Below are 16,278 nucleotides of genomic sequence, written 5' to 3'. Positions count from 1 at the left end.
GTTGGAAGAGAAGAAGAAATACTATGGTGCTACGAACCCAAGAGAAAGTTGATTAAAACTTGAAATGTGAGAACATTAAATTTATAAGAGGGGATATGGTCTTCATGATGGTAGTGGTTGTGGTGGGTCCCTTGAAATAAGAAGTGAAAAGATTATTATTTATTAATTATTTGGGGGTAAAAGTTAGAACAATTTGGAAGAAGATTTGAGATACTTTATTGTTCTGAAAATACTAATAGATTTTTTGTTTTTCTTTACTCTTTTACAAGAGTAAATATTTTGTTTTGATAATAAGGAGATTTTTTTTTTTGTATATTAAAGAGAAGGATCCTTTGTTGGATTTTGTTCAATTCATCATAGTAGAATTTTTTTTTTTTTGGTTTCTTTGAATCATGTAGGTTAATTTAAATTTTTTTTTGGAACACTTTAAATAGTTCCTAAGATTGTTATTCTTCTTTACTCTAATGACATGGTTTCTGCAAAACATAAAACAAGCATATAAATCAACAACTAAAAAATAAATTAACTTGCAATACTTGTTGATAGAAAATAAACTTGAAGAAATAGATTAAGGCAAGGATCAATCCTCTAGTTTTAAAATAATTTATTACCTAATCTTTGATGCTAATAATGTGATTGCAATATTGTTTCTTTGGCTTACTCAATTTTTTATTCTTATAGCAAAAACCAAGAATAAACAGCGAATCAAAATTTATGTCACTTTATAATAATTTTAATTGAAATTATGTAAAAGAGACGAGTTTTAGAAAGATTAAAAATTTTCTCCATTATCAAAACCATATCAAAATTGTTTTTTTTTTATAGGCAATTTTGACAATTAATTTTAACATTACTTTTAAAACAAAATGATACAACTTTTTGTTTTAAAATAAACAACTATTTCAAATAAAATTTTAATAAATACAACTTTTAATTCATATTCTAACAATCCCTCACATAAATAAAAAGTTTTTTATCAGAATAAAATACAAAATAGATATAAAAATAAAGAATAACAAAAAATAAAATCACTACATCAGACTAACATTTATCCTTGAACTTTTCCAAGTAAAAACTTTTAGATTCACTCAGCAAACTAGAGAACACAATATCTTGAATTGTTCAGTCTATTATGTGAAACTAGACAAGAAAGATCACACAGTTCCTTAGCAAACAACTTACAAAAACCAACAAATCTCTGTTTCAAGGTATTTGTTTACTTTAATATTTTGTCTTCGCCAAGATGACACTTCGAGAATAAATAATCAAGAACTAACGATAGCATTCCATTCTGTACCGAACTGTAGTTTTATACTTACAGACCTACCTTGCATATCTTTTGGTTATTACATTGATTAAATTCTTGAAACATACAGCTAATCAAATGGTTAGCTAATCCTAGAAAAAAAATGTCATTCGGCTTGTTGGTATTGCTTGATGGTGCAGCGAACTAGATTCCTAAACTATTGCCACCTCTCTACACAATCTAAGGAGCAGATCCCTGACTGCTACTATAACTTTTCTAGTCCAGTCTCTACCAATTGAAAAGGCTAAATGGTTTGCCACTCCCGGCAACAGACGCATCTGTGGAGTCTGATTCACTTCCCACCATTTCTTCAGAACCATAATTGCTTGGAAGGAGTTGAATACGGTCAGCATTGTTGATGATCCAATTGGTGACTTCAGGTGATGCTGCCCATTCCATTACGGCTTCATGTGTCGATTCCCTGGTGAAATCCTCCCACTGTTTCTTTGTGAACTTCTTTCGTCTTGGTGTTTTGTGGAAGGTTGAATAGTGATCCTGCTTATCTACTGTTGCCAAGTGAGAAGATGGTGATACCACACCTGCCAATGCCAAGAAAAGCAAATCACTCTATACTGGATGGTTGATAAATGACAGATCCAGTACCTTGTTGAATGATCCAAAAACATTAGATAAAGAATGACCATACAAGATAAATGAACCTACATATCATCCAAATTAGAGGCACAAAAATATTGCCTCGGAAGCATCTGAATTTGTTACTTTAAATTCCTTTCAAGGAATGGAAACAGAAATTATATACTTGGTGTAGCAAGGAACGTGAACAGATCAGTGATACTGGAACATTCTGTCCACGTAAAGTAAATAACCAGATTTCCCCCCCTAAAATCTCAACACCATAGTCATTGGGAATCTCTGGTTATCATTAGGCATGGAAACTCTAGATGTTGAATTTCCAGTTACATTAGGCAAGGAAACTCTAGATGTTGATGAAACCTACAAGGGGACACAATTATAACATAATGCAAGGATATGAGTCAAGAGCCAGTTCTCTTAATTAATATTTTAGGATGAGCAAGGAAAGTGTTAGAATGGATGATTTCAATTGCACATAATGGCGGAAATTTTTTTGGGAAAAAGAAGATGAAAAATCTCAGTTTTTGCTTAAGTAAAGAAAAATGCATAGTGCAAGAACTAGCACATACATGAGATGTGTTCATCAAACTGCCAATGAGCTGGTTAATAGCAGCAAAATAAATGCAGAACCAGAAAAACAAACATAAAGGTAAAAACAAGAAATTAAGTAAAATAAAGCAAGGAAAAATCCACAGTGACACACACCCTTAACACAAACCCACAACACAAATGTCAATTTATGTTTTGATCCCTAATTTCTGTGATTGTGTGATTAGGTCCCAGACCAAACAAAAATAATAGAACTTTTTTTTTCCCATTTTGCCCTTGTAGGTTTTAATATTTATGTAACTCTTAAAATAGTTTGGTTGTTAAGTTATAAAGTGCGCAATTAACTCTTGAATTTTCAAAACTGGAAAAAGAAGCAGATACAATTGTTGACGTTCAATTTTGTTAGTGTTAATTGGATAATTATATCAACACCTAATCATAATCAAGTTTTTTTCTAAATAGGTTAGTATATTTTGGATCTCTTATTCATTGAATCAAATTTTCTCAATTGACCAATTTCATTTCAGATTTGAATCTGATTTGGTCCTTTTCATGTAACTTGTTTGTTTAGGGATAGTTTCACGTTTAGTACCAGAGTCTAGAGCTAAAACGAACTTGTAGGATAAGGACAAAATAAACAAAAAGATTATAATCCAATGGCCCATATTTAATGTGTTCCCAGTTTCTATGACAAAATCGTGCCAAGGTATCATGGTCCGTAGTACTTACCTTTAACAGGAGAGCTGGTCCAAGCAGATGAGCTTTTTGGACTGTTCCACATCTTCCCCTGGGGGCTCATTTTTCCTGACCTACTATGGAATTCAGCGCGTCGAAATCTTGCTGTTGTCTGTCCTGCAGGCTGGAGCCAAGCACTCCCACCCCCAGAATCTGATTGATCCCTGTATTAAATCACAGTTGGGTGCTGAAGTTATATACTGAACTAAAAATACATGAAGTGAAATATTTAGAGCACATACAAAAAAGCAAGTCTTTCAGAAGCACTTAGCAAAAAGACACTAATACAATCTTGTTTATACCATCTGAAATAAGTCCAACTTCACCTTTGTTTTCTAATAATGCCAATGCTCTACTATAGGGTGTCCAACTTCACCTTTGTTTTCTAACAATGTCAATGCTCTACTATAGGGTGTCAGGATGACATTGGTCAACTTCCACATCTGTTCATTAAACTTCATAAACAAGGATCATGACGACCACCCATCCAATTAATTTTTCTTAAGACCATTGTGATGCACAATCTAGATAAGTTCTACGCATTATTCACAAGATCATTAATTTGGTTTCAATCCCAAATACTAATTTGATACAGAATTACCACCCTTTTAACTGAATGCAACTACTTCAAAACAACAGTACTCTTAAACAACAGGAGGGAAGTGAAAATTACAGAGCTTACCTTTTATACCACCACTTCAAAGTAACAGAGCAGATTGCACAAGAAGAAAGCAAGGCGCCCATTGCTAAAGGAGTATCAAGAGTGCTCTGAGAAAGAAAAGGAAAGCAAGAAAACCTGGTCATACAGCAGTCATCACTCAAAATATGCTGTCAAAACAAAATTTGTTCTTAAAATAACTACAAGAAAATGAGCTAAGAAGAAAAAAGCTTAACTAGTAGCGCACAAGAAGAGTGTAACAGAATGACAGTATAGACTGCCTAAGTCAGTGAAATATGATGACACATTTCATATAAAGTCAAGTCTATACCACATGGACTCTGGAGGGCATAGAGGAAGTATCAAGTTTAGAGACTCGTATAATCCTAGTGTCATAGGAAAACAACTTGACGGGGATACCAGACACAAGACACGGTTCACACACACGTATGATTATAGACAATGGAGGGTAGCCCAACTTGTTGTTCTTTGGTTGGGAGATTGGGCTTTAGCCTATGTTATTGGGTTTAATTTATTTGGACTTTTGAGTTTTATTATTAGGTTTGATGTTATTCTATTTTGGATTTCAATCTATTTTAGTGGGCCGCTGGCCTAATTGTTGGTTGTTTTAGGGTTTTACTAATAACATAATTTTTGACATTGTAATCAGTTTTAGAATTAATTATTAAAAGTTCTAAAGTTGCAGACTTCACCTCCTCCCTTTCTCTTCTCTTCTTTAGTTTTTTATTATCTTTCTTTGGCTTCTTCTTAGCTTCTTCCTTCTTTCTTTTACTTCTCTTAAATTTCTTTGTCCCGCATCACAACTATGGCACAATTACTGGAAGGATAAAAAAATTGCCTTCACAGGGCTGAAACTAAGGTGAACTGGCCACAGTGGAATTAATTCAGCACAAGGCATATCACTGTAAACAGAAAAGCTCCCCATAAACCAACACAAGTACACAACCCCAGACCTATTGTAATTTATCTAACACAATTCAAATGGCTGGCTAACATCAAACAACGTCCTATATAAGATTATCATTCTCTAATAATAGTAGTAACTTGATGAATATCATACCATAGAAGCAAGTCAGAGAAAACCAATTATCATTCTCTAACTTTCTCTTGTCAAAAAGAGAACTGGATACCTTTAAATAGGTAGTAAATCTTGTTAACTGATTAAAGCACGCATCATTGGCCCTGCAGTAACCTCTATCTTTCCCAAAAAAATCCCCCCTGATGATATATGCATGATTATGAACCTTTTGTTCTTTAATAACAGATCTTTAACTCTAAATATCCATGCACCAAAAGGAGGGTATTCATTGTGAATTGGTGAACTTTGTGTGCTAATAAATATGTGCATGATTACAATGTGTGCTACTTATATTCATGTGAAAATGTAAAATGGAGCACGTCAGTAAAATGCAGCAGCTGTATAATAATTCTTTAATTTTGAGGCACTCAAGCAACTTTAGAAATCTTCTTTTAGTTTGATATCAAGCAATGGAATTAACATGAACGGGTGTCTTACCTGTAAAATAAAGGTGGATGCAATAATGCGCATTGCCCATTTGACAAACTGTGCTACACCATCATCCACACTTCCATCCTTTGAGATTACAAATTTCCTCACCATCCAGAACCCTAAACCAGCTCCTGTGAGAACAATCCCTACTAGTATAAATATGTAAACCTGTAGTGAAATAGGGAAAGGTCAAAACATAATGCTTTAAAAGAAGCAAATAGAGAATAAACTTCATGTGAGGAATAATATTGTAAAAAAGAATCACATGCACACAATTGGTTCTTCCCTCCTTTCCTTTTGTAAAAGTGCTTTGAGAGAGAGGGATTCTGAATTAAGTAAAAAATGCATTGCTCTTATTTATCAAAACTTTCAAATATTACCAGAATAAATCACATCTGTCAAACAGGAAAGTAATGCCAATGTGTGTCTTGAGAAGCCTATGAGAACATAGAATGTAGTTTGTGGATGATGGCTTAAGGTACCCCAAAAAAAAGGAAAAAAGAGAAACTACATGTGTCTACATATTAATGCAGTATCAATATGGAAGTGCTGGGAAGATGAGATGTGAGTTCGTTGCAGGACTGGCTCTAGAACATTGATTCCCTTGAACCTGTAACTGCAAGCACTCTACAAAACTCTGCATAAAAATCTATGTAGAGAAAGACTTACAGGATTGTGCATGTCTTCACTCAGCCCAAAGTTGACTAGAATCGAATTTACCAGCGTTGAAATTTGATGTAAAATAAAAGTGCCAGCTCCAAGCTGCAACAGAAATAGATAAAGAGAGTTATGCATCTTAGATAAAAGAAAAGGGAACATTATCTAAAAAATGGGAGGAAGTGTGGGGAAATAATTAGAGGATATTGGAACTTAAAGCTAAAGTAAAAGCAAACTCACCACTGATCCATATATGGAAAGATAGAAAAAATTCTTCCTTCCAGTTGGCAACAATTTCATTCCCTGCAACATTACAGCAAAGATAAACATAGTAAGTCTGTCTACACAATAATGAACTGAAAAGCTAAGATGAAATTCTTAATCACAAAATTGCAGGCATTGAATAGAAACTTGCAAATATTGAAAGCATATTAATATTCAGATACATTCTTAATACGACGACCATAATAAACCAAAATAATTTATAACAAAACTAACATCAAAGTTTTGCTATTTGAAAATTATATCCCTAAACACCATTATAAAGTGTTGTGTTATTGCCAAAAAAAATGTTATATTGAAACTTCCAACTTTATTTCAATGAATAGATTGAGGCACAGAAACTGGCCATGGAGCTTAAAAGATCTAGAACAAATCCTTTTTGGACATTATATGTTGATGACAAAAACCTAAAAATAAGTGACATGAAATAACAAAATTATCAACTGAAGAATAGTCTAGGGAATTTGATTTTGAAAATTCATGAGAATGCCATTAAACATCCATTCTGTCACAAGCAGGTTGCGCACTGCACCATGCGTGAAAATGCAGTTACCTACAACCTGAGTCCCTAAAAACAGCTGGCTCAGCTAACAAAGTATCATGGCAATCCCCTTCCATTATAAGCTCTAGGTGTACAGGCCCCATTTGGTTTGGTGCATGTTGAGTAGAACAATCCACACAAGGATGGTAAATTTTCTCTATTTTCAACTCAGACTGAATGCAGCCCAGCCCCTTCCATGAAGAAAAGATGTTTGGGACATAAAAGAGCTCCATATCTATCGCTAGTTATTTACAACTCAATCAGGCACATATTGGCACATGCTGGACCTTAGCCAAAACTTCAAATAAGCGAATAACATCAATGCTCTGAATTTTTTATTTAAAACTTTTGGTTCTGCATTTCAAACCAATTTGGTGATACTGGTGTAGGCAAAGAGAAAAATTGAAGAAGGGGGAGGAAGATCTGAAAGCAACAAAACCAAACTTACAGACCTGAAAAAGGAGGATTATAATGACAAGAAAAACCCCAATAGCCATTGAAGTGCTATAATAAAAGGGAACCCAGCTGCTGACTATCGGTGCCAGCAATAGTAAAACAAATCCAACTGCTAGACACATGAGTCGCCATTGCTGTAAATCTGCACTAACATCAATTAATCAGTGTCAATAAAGGAATTTAAATCCAGTGTGCAAGACCAAACACAACAGGGAACAAGGGGAACCAAACCTTCATCAACAGCAATTGAGACGGATCCAGAAGTATCACCAATGAACTTTACATCAACATATCTCTCCTCATAAGGAGACATGACAGATGTCCACAGCCCCTTCTGAACAATTCTCCAATCATCCTTTTCGCACTGGCATAATCCAAGGGAAGCATTCCTGGAAATGCTCCATGGACGAGACGTAAATTTTCATTATCAAATTGAGAGAGAAAGAGAAAAAAAAAACAAGATGCAAGAAATTCACTTACCGGTGAAAGCAAACCTGAATATTGATATGCAATCTCTCTGGGATTAGTGCAGACGGAGCCAAAGTAACTCGAAATGAACTAGCATACCTACTGAGTTTCCATCTCAAGTGACCAGAAACTTTAACTCGTTCACAAAAGAAAGCATCTTTAGAACCATCATGGCTAAACACACGCTCATGAAAGTGGGACGGAGTGACATCTACAGCTGGATTCTCGGAGTCAATGCCTGTAATTGTAGAAGGCATTATTAATTATCAATCATTCAAAGTAGAAAAAAACGAATCACTCAAAGTACATGAGAAGATTTAAGACTTCAAACAAATGCTCTCAATCACATGAAGAAAAACATAAATCAACCAAGCAGCACTAAGGCATACTATAACTACCTAAACAGACCCTCGATTTCAAACCATGTCTAAGATTCAAGAGTAGAAAGGAAGAAAACAACCCCAAGAAAAGATTTGTTTCAAGTTTACGATATCAAGAAACTTCGAATCTCCATTAAACCTTCCAAAACTCAAAAGGCACAAAAAAAAGACGCCTATTCAGCTACAACAAGCAACATTCCTTATCAAAGGCAAACGATTTTATATACATCAAACCCAACATATAATACCAAGAGTGCCTACCAGTAGCGATTTTAACAAAACCCCATAAATAATCTACAGATTTTTGTTAGAATAATTATTTTCACTTCACTACACTACACAACCAAAAAATAAAGCCCTAACAAACCCATCAACTCCGAAGAAAAAAGAAATTAATATACTGTATAGATTTCAATTGCCAGCACCTTAGCTCCGAAAACTTTCTTTTTTTAAAAAAAAAAAGACCCCACAATTACATGCAGTTTTATTTCCAAACGGTGTTTGTCCAAAACCAAAAAGAGCACTACACCACGACAGATCACAGCAATCAATCAAGAAGCGAGCAAAATAAAATGGAGGAGACATCAGAAGCCAGTAGTACCTTTGAGAGTGGTCTCGTGAGTGGCACGTGAGAGGAACAGAGAGGAGGCAAATAACAAAGAGAAAAGAAGCAGAAGAGAAGGAGAACGAGACGAGGAACCCATTGCTGCTCTCTCCCTCTCTTCCTGTCGCTCTGTTATTTAGGTGAAATATTATTAGTTAGGGGAAAAAGAAGAAACGAAGGCAGTGAGAGCGCGCTTCGAATCAGCCAGTTGTATTGTTGTATTTGTCACTTGTTCTTTCTTCTACGCCGCGTTTTGTGTTTTAATTATTTGCGTGTTGGCGTCGTGTTTTTTATTTATTTTTTTATGCGTGTTGGCGTCGTTGCTAAGCATGGATGCTCTCTTCGAGACTAATGTCCAGTCATCAAATTATCAAGATCGTATTGGACCTTGCTTTTGCCATACTGGTTTGTGTTTGTCTTTATGTTTTAATTTTTAAATTAATATTTTTTTTTAGTATTTTAACTGATATTAAAAATAATTTTAAAAAATAAAAAAATATTATTTTAATATATTTTTAAATAAAAAACATTTTAAATAGTAATTATATTTTAAAACATTCTTCAAAATTTAAGTGTTTTCTTAGGAGGTGTTTGGTTTATGGAAATCTCACATCATTTGTACTAAAATATTTTAACAACTGTACATTGAATTGAATTCATTTGGCAAACAATACACATTTTTTGTAATTGAATTTAGAATTATTAATAAAATTAAATTTTAAAATTTTCTTTATTGCCTACATCTCCATTGTCTTCCTTTCCATCTTTGAAAAACCACCAGGTCAGGACAACCACCAAGAATAACAGAGTAGCAACCAAGAACGATCCAGCCAAAAATAAAATCTTTGAAAGTGACTATAGGTGATCCTAGACGTGCAACCGCGCTATATTCCGGGGTCCTTTTTTGTGTTAAAACTAATATTTAGATGATGTAAATATGTTTTTAAAAAAATTATAATTATTGGATTGGATTAAAAAAGTTAATTTTATTTTAATTAGATAATAAAAAAACAATATCGATCAAATTAAAAAAAATAATAATAACTTGATAAAAAAAAATAACATTTTTATAAAAAATAACGTACAATATAGCTTAATTATTAGCTCATTAAATATGAAAGGGAAAAATTAAATTAAAAAAAAAAACAAAAAAACAAGTTGGAGTTAATACAAGTTAGCATGATAAATCTATAATTCAGGGGATAAAAGACGAACCAACCCGGATTAATCTACTAAACTAGCAGCCCAAGTCATGAAATTAAAATAATTTGATAAAAAAAAATCGTAAAAAACCACAAAGCTGATAAGAAAATAAGTTCAAAAAAAATATAAGCTCACGTTAATTTTTCAAACCCGTGATCTGGGGCATTAGACTTAAAGTAGTTTATCTGGAAAAACCATGAAATTTAATTCTCAAACAATTAGATGTTGAAGAATTAACTTGGAAAAAAATATTAATTACACAAAAAGATTTAAAATAAAAAAATGACAACTAAAAAATAAAAATTAAGATTAAAATACTAAATAAATTGTGTGTTTAATTAAAAGGTGAAATTGAAAAGAAAAAGGAAGAAAAAAAACAATTGCTCTTCATAAAATTCCAGCGGAAAAATATTCTTGTGCTTGCTTCCCAAGCACACAGGTGACATAAACTTGTTCTGGTTCTTTCATGTTTGGCAGCCCCTTCACCATTCTTTTTATGGACAATGACTTCAGTTCAGTCCATGGAAATAGAGATGGCCAAAACATAGATGCCATTTTGCAGCTTCATCTTTTAAGTCTATGGCGAGGTAGTGATGCAGGTTGTGTGCATGGATGTAAAAGAAACATACCATTTTGTGTCATTTTCACACGTGCAATTAGTCTCCTTTCTGCACTTTTTAATTCAAGACAGACAGACCCCTTGATAAGTTATTGTTTAAGTTTTTCAGTTACAGTAGAATTGTTTATTAGAATAAATCCCTGTCTTTCAGGATGTTAGTTGCATAAGCTTGACAATTTCTCTGTTACGTGTACCACAATGTTGTAGTCATGCATTAGTGGGCTGTTATTTCTCTTTTCTGTTACCCTGTAAAGGCTATTTAAGCCAAGTTCAGTTATGGAATAAATAAGTCATTCTTCTTCCAAATTGTTATCCCTTATAATTTGGTATCAGAGCCTCCCCTAGGGCCTGAGAAAAAAAAAAGCAGCAGTCTTTTGAGTGATTTCCAAACACAGAAAAGAAAAGAAAAGAGAGAATGAGTGAAGAGAAGAATTTTTTGCAACCAGCTATTCCACATTTCGATGGTCACTATGACCATTGGAGTATGCTCATGGAAAACCTCTTGAGATCCAAAGGGTACTGGAGTCTGATTGAAACTGGTTATCAAGAACCAGTGGCAGAAATGGTGTTGTCCGAAGCACAACAAAAGCAATTGGAGGATTTGATGATGAAGGATCTCAAAGTAAAGAATTATATGTTCTAGGCTATTGACAGGACAATTCTTGAGCAAATTCTGGAGAAGCGTACCTCAAAACAGATATGGGATTCGATGAGAAAGAAGTTCGAGGGAAATGTAAGGGTAAAGCGCTCAACTCTTCAAGCATTGAGGAGAGATTTTGAACTTCTAGAGATGAAAGCAAGTGAAACCATTACAGAATATTTTGCTCGTGTCATGAGTATAGCAAATAAAATGAGGAGTAATGGAGAATAGATGAAGGACGTCACTATTGTGGAAAAGATTCTTAGAACTTTAACTGAGAAATTCAACTATGTAGTTGTCTCAATTGAAGAATCCAAGGATATTGATGCACTCACCGTTGATGAACTGTAAAGTTCACTGGTTGTGCATGAACAAAAGTTTCACAAGAGCAATGGCGAGGAGCAGGCTTTGAAAGTGACTATAGCCGATAGAAATGGAGGTAGAGGTCGAGGCAGAGGTGACTACAGAGGCAGGGGTAGAGGCAGAGGTCGCCAAACTTTCAACAAGGCAACCATTGAATGCTACAAGTGTCATCAGCTTGGGCATTTTCAGTATGAGTGTCCAGCTTGAGAGAAGGAAGTCCACTATACTGAATTAAATGAACACGAAGAGATGCTCTTGATGTCATATGTCAAGGTGAACCAGACAGCACAAGAAGATATTTGGTTCCTTGATTCAGGCTGCTCAAATCATATGAGTGGGAACAAGGCTGCATTTTGTGAATTGAATGAGACATTTCGGGAAACGGTAAAACTGGGAAATAATACCAAGATGACCGTTTTTGGAAAAGGAAGGGTGAGACTACATTTAAATGATAGTAACTTCGTGATCACTGATGTATTCTATGTTCCAGAGCTGAAGAATAACCTCCTAAGCATTAGACAGCTTCAAAAGCGTGGTTTTGCAATCCTAATCCAATCAGGAAAGTGTCACATATATCATCCACAGAGAGGGCTTATTATTCAATCTGAGATGACAGCCAACAGAATGTTTTTATTATTGGCCAACTTTCAGCCCAAGAAGGAGAAGAATACTTGTTTTCACACAACTACTTCAGACCTAGCTCATCTTTGGCACTGCAGGTATGGGCATTTAAGCTATAAAGGCTTAAGAACACTACAGTCTAAAAACATGATTCATGGTCTTCCACAACTATCTGCATCAACTGTGACTTGTACTGATTGCATAATGGGGAAACAACATAGAGATCCTATTTCAAAAAGGAGCACGTGGAAAGCCACACAAAAGTTGCAGCTAATACATGCAGACATTTGCGGTCCAGTCTCTCCAATGTCAAACAGCAAGAAAAGGTACTCACTATGTTTCATAGATGATTTCAGTAGGAAGGCATGGATATATTTTTTGAGTGAGAAGTCTGAAGCATTCAACATGTTTAAATGTTTTAAGAAACTTGTTGAAAATGAAACTGGTTTGTCCATTAAATGCTTACGTACTGATAGAGGTGGGGAATTTAATTATAAAGATTTTAACGAGTTCTGCAAGCAACATGGTATTAAGAGACAGTTAACAGCAGCATACACTCCACAACAAAATAGAGTGGCAGAACGGAAAAATCGAACAGTGATGAATCTGGTTAGAAGCATGCTATCTGAGAAGAAGATGCCAAAAAACTTCTGGCCTGAAGCTGTTAACTGGGCAATTTATGTGCTAAACAGGAGTCCCACATTAGCAATAAAAGATGTCACACCACAGGAAGCTTGGAGCGGGGTAAAACCTACAGCGGAGCATTTCAGGGTCTTTGGATGCATCTCATATGCTCATATCCCTGATGCCAGAAGGACAAAGTTGACTAGCAAGAGTCTTCTCTGTGTTCTTTTAGGAGTCAGTGAAGAATCAAAAGCATATCGATTATACGATCCTACCTCAAAAAGGATTGTAGTAAGTCGAGATGTCATTTTTGAAGAGGAAAAGCAATGAGAATGGGACAAGAGTTTTGAAGAACAAATCTTGGTGGATCTGGAATGGGGAGATGATGAGGCATGTGATGACTTGATTGAAGATGATGTTGTTAACAGTGAAGAAGATAGCAATGAAAATGTGGGAATGGTGAATGGTGAGCCGAATTCAGTCTTGTCCAATGCATCAACCGAAGCTTCAAATGCATCAACAGAAGAAAATTTAAATACAGAAAGAAGAAGAATCCAACGAGCTCCAGCATATTTGAATGATTATGTCACTGGTGAAGGTTTTTCAGATGAGGATATTGAGGTTAACATGGCTCAAATTGTGTCTGCAGATCCATCTAGTTTTGAAGAGGCTAAAAAGAGTTCTAAATGGAGGCTGGCAATGGACGCTAAGATGCAGGCGATTGAGAGGAATGAAATATGGCAACTAACTGAGTTGCCCGTAGGTGCCAAGAAAATTGGGGTAAAGTGGATTTATAAGACAAAATTCAATGAACTTGGAGAGGTAGACAAATACAAAGCAAGGTTGGTGGCCAAGGGTTATTCACAACAGCAAGGAGTGGACTACACTGAAGTCTATGCTCCAGTGGCAAGAATGGATACAGTTCGCATGATTATTGCCTTGGCAGCTCAAAGGGGATGGAAGATTTTTCAACTTGACGTGAAGTCTGTCTTTCTTCATGGAGAATTAAGTGAAGATGTATATGTAGAGCAACCGATGGGGTATGTGCAGAAAAGGAATGAGTATAAAGTGTATAAACTGCAAAAGCCCTTGTATGGACTAAAACAAGCTCCTCGAGCTTGGTTTAGCAGAATTGAAGCGCACTTTGTAAGTGAAGGATTTCAGAGGTGCCACAGTGAACAAACATTGTTCGTTAAAACCAGCAATAAAGGTACTATTCTTATTGTGAGTATTTACGTGGATGACTTGATATATACTGGTGATGATGACGTTATGATGAGTAAATTTAAAGAGTCTATGTTAAGGGAATTTGATATGTCTGATTTGGGGGGTATGAGGTTTTTCCTTGGCATAGAGGTTTTGCAAACTGCTAATGGTATATATATCTGCCAAAGAAAATATGCACTGGATGTTCTAAAACATTTTGGAATGGAGGATAGCAATGCTGTGTGTAGTCCCATTGTACCAGGTTCAAAATTACACAGTGATGAAGGAGGAGTCAAAGTTAACGAAACATATTTTAAGCAAATAGTTGGAAGTCTCATGTATCTCACCACAACTAGACCTGATATAATGTTCATTGTGAGCTTAATTAGTCGTTACATGTCTAAGCCTACAGAACTACATTTGCAAGCAGCCAAAAGAACTCTCAGGTACTTGAAAGGGACAGTGAGCTACGAGATACTTTACAAAAAGGGTGAAGTTGAAGAGCTTCTCGCATTCACTGACAGTGATTACGTCGGAGATGTTGAGGACAGGAAAAGCACTTCTGGATATGTTTTTTTGATGAATTCAGGAGTTGTTTCATAGTCTTCAAGGAAGCAACCACTAGTCACATTATCGACCACTGAGGCTGAATTTGTTGCAGCTGCAAACTGTGCCTGTCAGACTGTATGAATGAGGAGAATACTTGAGAAGATAGGGCATAAGCAGGAAGGAAGCACTACAATCATGAGTGACAACAGCTCAGCCATTAAACTCTCTAAAAATCCTGTCATGCATGGCAGAAGCAAGCATATAGACGTGCGGTTCCATTTTCTGCGAGATTTGGTTAAAGATGGTGTTATCAAGTCGGAATTTTATGGCACAAAGGATCAAATAGCTGACGTGATGACTAAGCCACTGAAGTTGGAACATTTTCTGAGACTGAGACAGATGCTAGGAATATATGATGTATCAGATAAACTAAATACTTGAAAGTGTTTAGTTTAAGGGAGGGAATGATAAGTTATTGCTTAAGTTTTTCAGTTACAGTAGAATTGTTTGTTAGAATAAATCCCTGTCTTTCAGGATGTTAGTTGCATAAGCTTGACAATTTCTCTATTACGTGTACCACAATGCTGTAGTCATGCATTAGTGGGCTGTTATTTCTCTTTTCTGTTACTCTGTAAAGGCTATTTAAGCCAAATTCAGTTATGGAATAAATAAGTCATTCTTCTTCCAAATTGTTATCTCTTACACCCCTTCCATGTGGATAACAGTCGCCCATCTTTCTGATATACTGCCATGTTTCCTTCCCTAGCAACCTGCAACTCTGAAGCATCTCCTGCTGCAAGAATTTCCTTATAGTTCAGAAAACACACACGGCTATTTGATCCTGAGTCCATATACCAGACATCTCCTCCTTCAAGTGTTCTATTGCCAGCAACAAATAGCGTTGGCTCTTCCTCTTTATTCTTCTCCTCGGTTCTCGAAACCTTTCTTTTCAACTAGCTTTTCGCTCTGCTTTGAAATTGCCTTTTTTTTTTGTTGTTGGGTTTGTGCTCCATAAATTTGAACGTTTTCCCGGTAATTTTGATAGAAATTAGCAGAAAAGAAAAGGGCGGGGACGAAAGAAATAACCATAGCAGATGCATCGGATAGACGTCAGGAACTTTGATTTGTTTCTTCAATTTCTTGGACATTCATAAGCAAGATATCCATGGCGACCACAATTCTAGCACTATTGCCCTTACCTTGTTGAGCATTCCTTGCTTGCATGAATCCTCCACGTCTTCTGTATCCCTATTCAATGAAACCACCACGTCCTCTTCCTTGTCCTCCACTGTTGTTTTCAAAAACAAGCTTTGATTTTAGAACTTGCTCAATAGCTTATACATTGTCATTCCTTCATATGCATTAACTGATCAGGAACCCGTAGCTAGGACCCCAGAAACCCCTCAATGCTCATGGTCTTCAAGGCTTTGACTGTAACTATATGTTCAAATCTTGAAGTTAGTGATCGCATCATCTTCTCGATTAAATTACCATCATCAAGCTTTTCTCCATTTCTTCACTTTTGATTGACAATGCCAGTCAACCTGTAGTGATGCCTGACACAGCTTCTCCTTTCATGCGAGTTGTTTCAAACTCCTCTCTTTATTTCTGCAAACGTAGCTTCTTCACTCGTTCAACTCCTTTATAGATCACACCTAGCTTGTCCCACAATTCCTTGCTTGTGGCAGCTTC

At 35.6% G+C, this 16,278-nt stretch overlaps 1 protein-coding gene across 1 annotated transcript; it reads right to left on the bottom strand.

Annotated features, from left to right (window-relative positions):
• Nucleotides 1-1,197: 1,197 nt before the first annotated feature.
• On the bottom strand, nt 1,198-8,967 carry LOC7482377 (uncharacterized). Its single transcript, XM_024583886.2, has 10 exons — nt 8,759-8,967; nt 7,790-8,015; nt 7,541-7,698; nt 7,306-7,451; nt 6,271-6,333; nt 6,043-6,135; nt 5,380-5,541; nt 3,867-3,952; nt 3,179-3,348; nt 1,198-1,845 (listed from the first exon to the last, which is right to left on the bottom strand). Exons 1-10 carry the CDS (start codon nt 8,859-8,861, stop codon nt 1,535-1,537), a joined length of 1,518 nt encoding a protein of 505 aa, XP_024439654.1. The 5' UTR covers nt 8,862-8,967; the 3' UTR covers nt 1,198-1,534.
• Nucleotides 8,968-16,278: the final 7,311 nt, after the last annotated feature.

Source organism: Populus trichocarpa, chromosome 13, assembly GCF_000002775.5.
Source record: "Populus trichocarpa isolate Nisqually-1 chromosome 13, P.trichocarpa_v4.1, whole genome shotgun sequence".
NCBI classification, from domain to species: domain Eukaryota; kingdom Viridiplantae; phylum Streptophyta; class Magnoliopsida; order Malpighiales; family Salicaceae; genus Populus; species Populus trichocarpa.
The sequence above is the reverse complement of the archived record's forward strand: the minus strand, read 5'-3'. Positions and strand labels throughout refer to the sequence as shown.

Coding starts and splice junctions, on each gene's coding strand:
- LOC7482377 (XM_024583886.2), bottom strand. CDS start 8,861: ATGGGTTCCTCGTCTCGTTCTCCTTCTCTTCTGCTTCTTTTCTCTTTG. Junction 8,016..8,758: donor TCACGAGACCACTCTCAAAG/GTACTACTGGCT, acceptor CTACAATTACAG/GCATTGACTCCGAGAATCCA. Junction 5,542..6,042: donor GTGAAGACATGCACAATCCT/GTAAGTCTTTCT, acceptor ATTTCACTACAG/GTTTACATATTTATACTAGT.